The following is a 12,125-nucleotide window of genomic DNA, read 5'->3' as shown; positions in this document are numbered from 1 at the left end:
TATTCATTATTTTCATTATTTTGTTCATTTTACGTCATGTTATGTTTAGTGTATTGATTATTTTGTTCATTTTTGTTCATTTTCTAGAGTATTGTTATTCTTTTTTGAGTATTTTGTTCATTTGTAGTCATTGTCTTCATTATTTTGCTTATTTGTGTTCCACTTTTTGTTTATTGTATTGTTGTTGTTTTTTTTAAATTATTTTTGTTCATTTTCTCAAGTATGTTTGTTTAGTTTTTTTCATTTCTATTCAGTATCTTAATTAAATTGTATATTTTACTTTTTTATGTATTGTATTTATTACTTTTCTGTTGATTTTGTGCATTTAAGTTGGGTTTTAACTTTTAACTGGGATAATAGTGTGAGGTCAGTGAAAAGTCACCGATGCACACGTTTAACAAATGTGCTACATACATTCATAAATCACCCGAACGGACACATCGACACCACACAGGCCCATCAGATGTAGGTCACCGTGCATATATTTGGGAGTATGTTCATGTTCTGGGTTAGTTTAAGGAGGCCACAGGATCCAAACCAGGACCACAGTGAGTCCTGCTGAGTCTGGTTGGTTCTATAAATACACTCATACCGATACCATCTTTCTTCCGTTCCTGTAGGTGAAGGTAGATCAGTGCCAACGCCTTTTTTTTCTCCTGCCGTCCTCCTTCGTCCCGTTGCTTTCCCGTCATCCTCCTCTGTGTCTGTGATGCCGGGCTGTGGGTGAGTGTTTGCCTGTAACCAGACTGAAGCTGGGGAAGCTAAAGGTGGTCCGGCGGCAGCTGCTGCAAAGGTACAACACAGGTTCCACTCATTTTCATGTGCATAGTCTGCATTTTGGATCATTTTCTAGAGTATCATATAGTATCATATTAAATTATAGCTCTACATGTTTTTAGTACCTGTGTTTTAAGTTAAGTAAAACAAATGACACAGGTTAACCCTTCCGTATCCCACCCCAAAGAGCTCCATCCTAAACACCAAAAGTGCAAGATCTGTGCAGTGCAGTAGTAATGTCAAAATATTTTTCATAGTTTGTTTTTAGCTTTTTAAATTTTGAGGGGGTTTCATCAATTTGAGCCATAAACAAAAATACCAAATACTCAATAATTGTCATATTTTTAAAACCTTTTAAATGCTACATTTGTAACGTAAACAAACCATTTTTTTTTTTATAACTTTATTTTTCTTATTTTACTACAAACATGGTTAAACGTACATAACACAAACAGCAGGATCAGGGAGTCACAACTTAAATAGGAAAAATAATAAATAATACATAAATAAATATGCATTCTCACACAGTGTAAATGTATATGTATATAAGTTACACCTGCTTAGACAGGTTTAAGCAGGTAGCATTTCTGAAGTTACTGAGCTAAAAAAAACCATTTTTGATGCAAAAAAAAGACTTTTTTTTTTTTGTCCCAAATATACCACATAAAAATTGGATTACTTTTTTTTTGCAGCCTGGCATATGTCAAGGATTAACAGCAACACTGGTTAATATGCATAAGTATTTTTTATGCTAGTTCAAATATTAAATGCTAAAATGTGTCAGTGTGCATTTTTTTACTCACTTTGGAGAAGGATGTTAGTGTAGTAATTTTCTATTGTTTTGAATTTGCTGGTTTTAGTGGCTGGGTCAGAATTTTTAAAATCATGGCACAATGAACAACTTTTGAATTTTTCCTAACAATTTAACAGTTTTTGTGGTTAGTCAGTAATAAAATGACTATTAAATACTTCTGTAGTGCTTTACCCTATCAATAAGATTTTGATTCCACAACAGTTCCCACTAGCCCTGTAGCCTCAGCACATAGTGACATTTAGAAAGATGTGTGTTCGCCTGAGGTGACAAATATTATGCAAGACCCATTACATAATCCCGAAAAATGGAGGGACACATGAGGAATTAGCATCATGTACACATGTTGTTTGTCAATTTAAAACCTAATTTTACAAGCAGACTGAGGTGAAATATGTCAACCAGTTTGGTGTGTGATGAGAGATGCAGTACATTGGGTTCATTAACACAAAACCAGATATTTCTTCACTATCTTTACAACAAACTGTGACTTTCTTGATTTGTAAAATGTTCTTTTAAATGAACAAACATATGTGTAAATGGAGACACAACTCAAACAGGATATAAAAACGTGTGTGTGTGATTGGATATATTTTTTTGTAGTGTTGATAATTTCTTTCCCGTTACTTTTTTTTTTAAATTATAGTTGCACAGAGCCACTGTAACACACAACAATTTCCCCTGAGATTAATAGTTCAGTTCAATTAAATTTAATTCACTTCAATTCAGCTTTATTTATAAAGCACATTTCATGCACAAGGCAGACTCAATGTGCTACACGACAGGTACATAACATAAAAGCAATCATTAAATCATAAAAAAGGGAGCGCAAGTGCAAATAAACAATTATATGCATAAGATAAAATAAGATAAGATAAGATATTCCTTTATTGATCCCACAATGGGGAAATTCATACACACTTAAACTCGCACATGCATACATACAACCACACATGCACGTACACAACTCAACAGAACACTGTCGAAAAAAGGTACGTTTTTAACCTGTTTTTAAAAATGGCTACAGATGTGGCAAGTCTAATTGTATTAGGCAGTGCGTTCCATTTTTGTGGAGCATAGACACTAAAAGCTACCTCCCCTTCTAAAGTATTCTCATTCTGATTTTGATGATTATCTGTCCCTCACACCATCCTGTTACTTTTGGGTTCATTACATTCAGTAAATGCTCACAATTTCAGGGAACACTGTTTACAAGCCTCATAAACACGACAAATGAAGCAGCACCAACAAGAACACCTCCAGCAAAACTCAAAAGAAGAAAAAATGGAGAATTCAGCAAGTTCTTCTAAATAACCTGAGTGCTTTTATGAGGCTGATTGTCTCTTAAAAGCGGTTTATTTTATTTATAGACGTCTGAATCCTCTTGTGAGGTAACTGATGCTTGTCTTGCGGGTTTATTTCCAGGTATGAACACCAGCCGTTTGTCTCCTGCCTGGCCGGTCTGTATGGTTGCCAATGGAGACGATACCAAAGAGCCCGAGCGCAGCCAGGAGAATGCTGCTGCAGCAAGGTACACAACACCAGACGCACAGACACACACAGACGCACACAGACACACACTACCATCCGGAGGCAGTGTGTAGAGTATGGTTTGCTGCTGATTCTGCACAGAGTATTGATTCCCCAGGCGGTTTTCCTTCATCCGTCTGCTGACTCCAACAGTCAGTTCAGTAAAATATCAGCACATACATGCTCCGTCAGCTCGTACCCAAATATAATGCTTCCATATGCATCCAGTAGTGATGCAAATCTCTGAATCAGCTGTTGTGTCAGGGAGTTACCGTTTGTCTCAAGTGAGTAAAAAACTGTGTTAAACCTCTTCCCCTCAATGCCTCAAACTATATGTAAATACAGTAAAAACAGGTTTATTTACACTATGTTTTCAGGTCATGGGTGGGACATGTCCTTGTGCTGTGGACAGGGATGGGTGAGACATGTCATTCCACTGTGGACGGGGTTAGGTGGGGCGTGTCATTCTTCTGTGGATGGGGTTGGGTGGGACATGTCATTCCACTGTGGACGGGGTTAGGTGGGGCGTGTCATTCTTCTGTGGACAGGGTTGGGTGGGACATGTCATGGATGGGGCATGTCATGGATGGGACATGTCCTTCTACTATGGACAGGGATGGGCGGGACATGTCATTCCACTGTGGACAGGGATGGGTGGGTCATGTCATAGATGGGACATGTCCTTCTACTGTGGACAGGGATGGGCGGGACATGTCATGGGTGGGACATGTCCTTCTGCGGACTGGGGGGGATGAGATATGTCATTCCACTGTGGACAGGGTTAGGTGGGACATGTCATGGGTGGGACATGTCCTTCTGCTGTGGACGTGTCATGGGTTGGACATGTTCTTTCACTGTGGATGGGGGTGGATGAGACATGTCATTCCACTGTGGACAGGGTTGGGTGGGACATGTTATCAATGGGGCTGGTCATGGTTGGGACATGTCATTCTGCTGTGGACCTGTTATTGATGGGACTTTTCCTTTGCTGTGGACAGGGATGGGTGGGACATGTCATGGGTAGGACATGTCATTCTGCTGTGGACATGTCATGGGTGGGACATGTCCTTCTGCTGTGGACTTGTCATGGGTGGGATGTGTCCATCCACTGTGGACAGGGCTCATGTCCTCTGTGTGTGTCTTCCAGATGGAATGTGGCACTTTTGGCCTCCTGATTGTCACCTTCTTCTTGAGTTTTTTGTTCCTTTATTTCTGGAGTGAAGCTCAGAATGACTACAACGACTTTGACTGGTGGGTCACAATTAAACATACCATTATTATTGAACACTTGTATTTATATTTCTATACAGGTTTTTACTTCTGAAGCATTTATTTAATTATGCCTTATACTTTAAATGAAAACCTTGCTTAATAATCTGTCTACAGAACCCAAACCTGACTGACCTTAGTGTTTGTTTTTCTTCTGCAGGTTTAACTTTGGGACTCTGGGGTTCTGGTTCCCCTGGTCTCTGGTTCTGCTCGTCGTCGCTGCTGCTCTGTTCACATACATCGCCCTTCTGTTGGTGAGCATATGTTCTTAACTGTTCAGAAAAGCAGTGTTTTGGAATTGTCCTGTTGTTAGTGTAGTGTTGTACTTAGAGCCTGGTCTCTCTAAATGAAACACTCTTCCGTTGGCCTCAGAGCTTCATGTGACATTTACAAAGATGCGTGTTCGCCTGAGGTGACAAATATTATGCAAAACCAGTTACATAATACAGAAAAATGGACAGAATTTTGACACATGAGGAAACTAGACTGAGTCAGTTTACTTAATGTTCACAGAAAAACTGTTAGGAATGACCTATAATTCTAACAGAGTTCATAAATCATTCAGATAGATGTTGGTGAATGATATTGTCTGCCGTTTTAATTTACAAGACGCCACATTCAGCACCGATTAAGACTGTTTGTCACTTCTTGAACCTCTATCTTTATTGCTGAAGAAGAATAAGGAAATTAAGTCAATAATCAGTTATAATCAGAGACAACTTTCCATTTGTCTCAGATTATATTATATTATATTATATTCTTCTGTTGATGGATGTTCCATTTCCACTTTTTTTTGACTTAATTTTTCTTGAGTCATCCAAAACAGTACAGTAAAAAAAATGTTATGTGTTCTTTAGGTTTTTTGAAGCAGAATGATTGATATGAAGACAGATTTATGCATCAGTCTGAATGAACGTTTGCTTCCTGTTCAGGTGTTGGCAGTGTGTCTGCTCTCAGAAGGACAGAGGCTTTACCTTCACTGGAGCCACAAGGTACTGAAACACACACACACACACACACACACACGAGGGGTATGCACACTAGGTGTTTCTTTTCTAACAGGGGTCTGGGATACAAAACAATACTGACAAATGTCATAATACAGTTATAATATTGGCAAAATTAAGTTCAGTTAACTTCAGTTAAGCAAAAAAATCCTGAATTTAGCAAAAAAATCTGCCAATGGAACAAGTGAAAATTATCTTGGTAAGATTTCTTAAAATAAGATTTTCAAAGTCTGTTGTCTAAAAATAAGTTCTTATATCTCACTGAAAAGTTACTCTTTAGGTGATTATATCTTATTCTAAGTGTGATGAGATATTTTGGTAAGATTTAGATTTTTTCCAGTGCTTCCTCTTGAAATTTCTTATGCCACATCCAATTCTGCTTTCCTGTTGGCACTTGTTTATGAAATTTTATAACAAATTCATGTTGCGCGTTCACATTTGACTGAGTTTGGGTGTACTTCAATAAGTGTGATGAGATATTTTGACTAGAAATGAGAAGAATACATTTGGTAAGATTTAGATTTTTTCCAGTGAGGCTTGATGTGTGCTGTGTCACAGGGTTAGGGTTACATTTGTAATAACTTTGGGACATTATAAAATTACCATCCCCCAGAATTTTTGGTTTGAAATTTGTAGAATAAAATATTTTATGTCCAAAATAAATCTGATTCAGTATCATTTCTCCTGACCATGTAGTCACTCCGATATGGACATCTCAAATGATGTCAGTTTTTTGGGACACTGTGCATTATGACATTAGTCATTATTGTTTTGTATCCCAGACCCCTGTTAGAAAAGAAACACCTGAATTCAATGTGTCCCAATACTTTTGTCCATATAATGCACCTACAAATACATGTTATGTTCTGCTGACGTAGTCATGATTTATGTCGTATATTTTTTGTGCCAGACCGGCATCGTGGTGACGTTGGTGTTCTCCATAACCGCCACCGCCGTCCTGTCTGACCTCTGGAGCAAAGAATGGAAAACTCTCCTCCTTTCGCTGCAGGTTCGTCATCTCTGACTCACCAGAAAGTCCCACAACAACACTGCAGAGTTTATTTTATAACCCTCAAATCCCAGTACACACATCGAATACTACAGTACACCAGTGCAGATTGGATTATTTATACACTAGAGATGAGAGGTGTATTTTTACAGAGCCCTGGAGTGGCTCAGAGAGATAAAAAAAAAAAAAAGAAATATCTAGGTCAGTTCATGACTAGAAGATGCAATGGATTACACTGTTTAATTTGTGGGCACAAGATAAGTTTATTTATAAAGAGCTGACACAACAGAGCACCGTCGTCTCCCTGAAGCAAAATGTGTTTATGGCATCATCAGGCAGAAACTAAAGTATATCATAACTCAGATGTCTTAGGGGAAATGAGACACCTTCACCTCCTCCTGAGTTTGTTTACAGCCTGAAAAGAAAATACAAACTAATGTGGAGTCAGTAGTTAATCACAGGTAGGGGCTGAATATGGGTTTAACAGTGTTTATTCTGTTAAACTGTGACTTAATCCATAAAGACCCACAAATATGTTTCTCTCAACTTCTAAATGATTTTTTTTTGGTCTTTCCCAAGTGATTTACCACCATTTATTGTAATATTATATTCTCCATTGTGTAATTTTCAGTGTAAATCATGTATTTTCCTATATTTAGTTCACTGATCACGTAGATGTTCATAAAAGCCCAGAGTAAATTCAAGGGTTATTATATCAAACCAGGAAAAAACTGAAGAAAAAGTGACTTTTTAGCAAATCTATCAATAACTGAACATGATCAGTCTACTGTTTTTACCACTGCATTGACTAAGGCTACATTCAGACAGCAGGTCTTAATTCACAATTCGGACTTTTTGGTGAAATACAATGTTTTTGTCTGCTTGTTCACATTACACATTAACCCATAAAAACTATTATGAGCTATTTTTGTTGTTATCATTATATTTGTCCAAACAAATGTACCTTTAGTTGTACCAGGCATTAAAATGACCAAGAAATTGAAGAAAACAAGGGTGGTCTAATACTTTTTTCCGCCACTGTAAATTCACCATTGGTCTAATTCTGCTCTATAATATCTGCCAAATTCTGATTTTAAATAAGTATCACTGATGTCTATGTGGACTGTGTAGAAAATTCAACACCAAAAAGAGACAAAAAAGTAAATAATAATACTTCACACATCAGTGGTCTTTGTTTGGTCACTGTGACACATCATTTGGGAATCTTTATTGAAAAAAATAATCAGTGACTTCACATTTATACAGAGTAGCACCATTCAATTTAGTTCAATATCCAGAATATTAGAATCATTTGGAGTTCTATTATTCCAGAAAATTCACTTTTGTGCTCTGCATTTTCACTAAAATCCCTTCACATTTCAGTCATGTCTTTGTGATTATATGACGACACTCATTTTTTGTGTTTTTAAGATGAAGTATCTCTTTTCACCGTCTCACATCCGGATGCACATGCAGACCAGTGTTATTTTTCCACTTCATTTGGGTGAAAATGAGGCTGTAGCTCATTGTCGACCTTCCTGCAGTTGGAGAAAGGCGATGTTTGTGTTTAACAGCATTTCACTTATGAGTTATCGATCCTGGAAGTTGAAGTCTTTCATCTTCTGAAGCGGGTGTGGTGTACTTCATGCTTCAGAGCTTTTAGATAATTATCCTGTGGCCATGAATTAATGTGGAAAAACCAACTAAAACGTAGGAACGTGTAGCTTCTACTGACGTCTTTTTCTACTTTATTGAAGTCCAGTGCTTTGAGACATGTTAATATTCTTGTCTTTGTCTTTCTCTTTTTGTCTATTTAAATAACATAATTTAACCAGATAATGCAATTTTTTTACTGAGTATATTTTTATTTTATTCGATGGACATAGTTTTTGTGTCCTTAATAAAGCTTGAATGAATGAATGAATTTTAATAACATAACTATTTTTTCACACTTATTTATTTATATATCTTTTATTTTCACATTGATAATATATTGTCTAGTACACATTTTACAATTTGCTGTTCTAATTGTGTTTAATAGAGTCTTTTAATATGTATAGTAGTCAGTGGTTTTGTAATGTATGTTTAATATTTGGGTGCTTCTATGAAACTGGGTTTATTTTGGTATCTGGCACTTTTCCAGCTTTTTAGACCCAGTAATAAAAGAGAAATTTAGACATATTTCTCCCCAGGATGGACCTAATGATGACCTCAGATAAATGCAAAAAAAATTATACTCTTGCTCTGAGCCATCTCAAAATTAATGAATTTTTAATAAAATATTGGGGCCAAAAATAGGACCAAAATTGTGACATGCTACCTAGGTGTCAGTGCATTTGATCCGAAAACAAGGCTGTAAATGGTCTTATATAGACTATAAATAAAGACACTGTGTTCAATTTGTCAATCCTAGTGGTTTGTCTAATTCAGACATGTGGGTTTTTCATGAATCTCAGTCTCATACCAGGTTTTACGTGTAACCCATTGTGTCCACTTGCGTTACATGCCGAACCTGCCCAGTTAAATACAAATAAATCGCGAGTGATTTTGCTACAGCGGTCATTTTTGTGAAACACTCTGTCTTGCATAAATACTTTGATTCCCAAAATGTACCTGTGAGAGGATAAAAAGATATTTAAAAAATAGTAGCGCATAATTTTTGTGTCCTTTTTACCATGTTACATGCAGATTTTGGCATAGAAATAATATAAAAATAATATAAAAATGTGTTTTATCTGAAAAATAGTTTCTCTTTTATCTCAGTAAGTATTTTTTTTTTAAATAGACCCAGAGTGCTTCCAAACTTGCTTCATAACATTAGTCTACATCTGGTTTGAATTTTTAGCCCCATGTCCTGTTTTTAGGACCAGTTTCATAGAAGCACACATGTATATTTGGTACATGTGTGTGTGTGTATATATATATATATATACACACACACACACACACACACACACACACACACATATATATATATATATATATATATATATATATATATATATATATATATATATATATATATATATATATATTCAGAGCAAACAAAAACTTCCCCGTTAATAAAGGATTCTGATTCTGATCTTTTCCAAATCCTTGTTTTTAGGTGACGGCGCCGTTCCTCCATGTGGCTGCAGTTTCACTAATGGCTGTTCTCTCCTGGCCAATAGCGTTGCACTTCTTCCGCATGAACAAGAAAGGTAAGTATCAAAATTTTATTCTTTTTATTTACAAAAGGAATTAAAGGGAAAATATCCAAGGGGTGAATAGTTTTCATTGGCACCCATTAACTTAAAATTACTATTCAGCCAGTTTGGTTTGTTATCAACTGTGTGATAAGCTTTATCATTTGGTATCATCTTTCCCTGCAGAAAATGTAGGAGTTTATCAAATATGTGATCATCATTTGTTCAAATATTGCAAATGTAGCTCTCAAATCCATGCATACCCCTGTGTGTTTACCTCCTTCTGATAGTGCTCTACATGTAAAAAAATGCCATAGAAGTGATGGGTGTGAATGTGAAAGCATGGTGGAATATCAAGGAGGGTGGAACTTAGTGAAAGGTAATTTATTATTAAAACTTTATTATTAAGAACTGTAACTCTGAAGCCTGAAGATGTTGGCTGAATGGAAACAAGTAGGTAGAATTGAAACTAGAACTTGCTAAGAACTTAAAATAATTAATAATCTTTATTTGTCAGTATGTAGTGTACATGCAACACACTGAAATTGACCCTCTGCATTTAACCCATCATCAGAATAGAATAGAATAGAATAGCCTTTATTGTCATTGTGTGTTCAGTGAAATTAGGAGTGGTACTCCAGTCAGTGCAACAATATGAATAATTAAAAAAAATAATAATAAGAATAGAGCTAATATTACAAAATCTGAAAAGTAAAATACGAACATAGAATTCAATTTTTTTTTACAAAAAGTAAATTAAGAGTAGAACTAAAAACAAAATAAACAATATTACCAATATTAACAGTACATGTACCTATGAACAAGTCTATGAAAATAGTGCATTAATAAATAGATATATTGAATAAATATTGCATTGTTATTGCAAGAACAGAGAATTATTGCACAAACTTATTGCACATAATTCACATTATACAGAGTTATTGCACATAACTGGAATTGATTGCATGAGGATAAGATTAAGAGGTCTCAAACAGTCATGATACACTTATAAACCTTTAGGGAAGGAACAGAGGAAAAGAAATCTAGTGCCAAACTCCCTAATTTTACAGGAAAAGGATGTTGTTGAAATGTCTCCCTGATGGGCAGACATTATAGGTCTGTGGTTCAGTTCTGAGACTTATGAGCTGCTCCACCTGCCTGATGTAAAGCAATTAATGTTCCTAAGCAAAGTGACGTACGTGGTGTAACAGGGCTGTAAACCTCATTGATATCCTTCGTTTCACTCCTCCTTCGCTGAGCTGAAAATCGATGTGTTTTCCTCCTCGGTTTTCTTCTTTCTGTTCGTCTGATGTAGTTGGTTTGCCCTCGTTGCCGCTGCCTCTTCATTTTCTTCTTCAGTCTTGTGTCATTGTGTCTGGATGTGTCTTCTTGTTCGCTGAGTGGCTTTGACCTCTCGTCTCTCTGGTCTCCATGGGCACTGTCCCTGGTTGCCATGGTGATTCTTTGGGTAGTCTGAGTCATGTCAAGGGTCTTTCTTGGCAGGAGATGAAACAGAGGTTTACCCAGGCACAGAATCTACAGAACCCTATCCTGTCTGTCGATAATAAAGAGGTGAAGGGCTGCTTCTGTAGGTTTTTTAATCTTACTTTCTTTTAACATCTACAATCTATCAATGTGCATCTTTATGTTGGGCTTAATGCAAGACAAAACATCCTTAAGTCTATAGCTTTACTCAGTGTCTGGCAGTGAAGTAAAGCAGTTAATAAATTCAGTGCATCCTTTCTTAAAAATATGTGTTTTAAATCTCAATCTTTTTATATGTTGTAATACCGCTGACGGCCACTAGAGGCTGTACCAAAAAGCCCTGGTTCCATTGAAGTTCTCTATAAAAATATAACATCAATAACTTTTTTCCAAGGCTCCATTTTATTTGTACCCTCTAATAAGTGATCTGGTCCATCTTTAAATTTGTCCCCCATTAATCAGATTTCAGGTCAGGCTTTGATTGACAGGTCTGTTAACCCCACGAATGTAACAAACTGCAAACGTAATAAAAATTTGCAGTTTTTAACATAATAATCCCACAAATGTAATAACTTGCCCACAAACATAATACCTCATTTCCCACAGTGTGCTCCTACCCTCTCCATTGTTATCATAATCATATCCAGACATTTTATTTACATGGTTCAAACATAGGCTTCTATTATACTTAATGAGAATAAATAATATCCAGTTCATACTCTACATTTTATAATTAAACCTTTACAACATTTTTGCCCATTCTGTTTTGTTCCTCCACTTGTATTTGTAATTAAACACCTATTAATCTGGAAACAGTACCATGTGGTATTAATGCAACATTTGATCATTCTAAAAAGGCAAGTATCCACAGGACAAGAATAGATGGCAAGAAAAAGAAAGATAAATGAATATTTATGCATGCATTACTTAAATGTATGTGATGTACTAATTTATTACATTCGTGGGAAGTTATTACAATTTTGGAAACTGAAGATTTTTACCATCCCACAAATGTAATAAATCCCCACAAAAGTAATAATTATTACATTTGT

General features: G+C 36.1%; 1 protein-coding gene across 3 annotated transcripts in view; it reads left to right on the top strand.

Annotated features, from left to right (window-relative positions):
* The window catches only part of LOC115431334 (glycerophosphodiester phosphodiesterase domain-containing protein 5-like), a 54,392-nt gene that overhangs the window by 22,619 nt on the left and 19,648 nt on the right, over positions 1-12,125 (top strand). For all 3 annotated transcript variants that reach the window (XM_030151610.1, XM_030151609.1, XM_030151611.1), the window contains exons 2-8: positions 621-793; positions 3,014-3,119; positions 4,266-4,369; positions 4,548-4,641; positions 5,320-5,379; positions 6,305-6,403; positions 9,510-9,603. In XM_030151610.1, the coding sequence (XP_030007470.1) occupies positions 4,266-4,369; positions 4,548-4,641; positions 5,320-5,379; positions 6,305-6,403; positions 9,510-9,603 (451 nt within the window). In that variant the 5' untranslated portion in view covers positions 621-793; positions 3,014-3,119. The remainder of the gene's footprint in view (positions 1-620; positions 794-3,013; positions 3,120-4,265; positions 4,370-4,547; positions 4,642-5,319; positions 5,380-6,304; positions 6,404-9,509; positions 9,604-12,125) is intronic.

This window comes from Sphaeramia orbicularis, chromosome 13 (assembly GCF_902148855.1).
Source record: "Sphaeramia orbicularis chromosome 13, fSphaOr1.1, whole genome shotgun sequence".
In the NCBI taxonomy this organism is placed as follows: domain Eukaryota; kingdom Metazoa; phylum Chordata; class Actinopteri; order Kurtiformes; family Apogonidae; genus Sphaeramia; species Sphaeramia orbicularis.
This window is presented reverse-complemented; position numbering and strand designations above follow the sequence as displayed.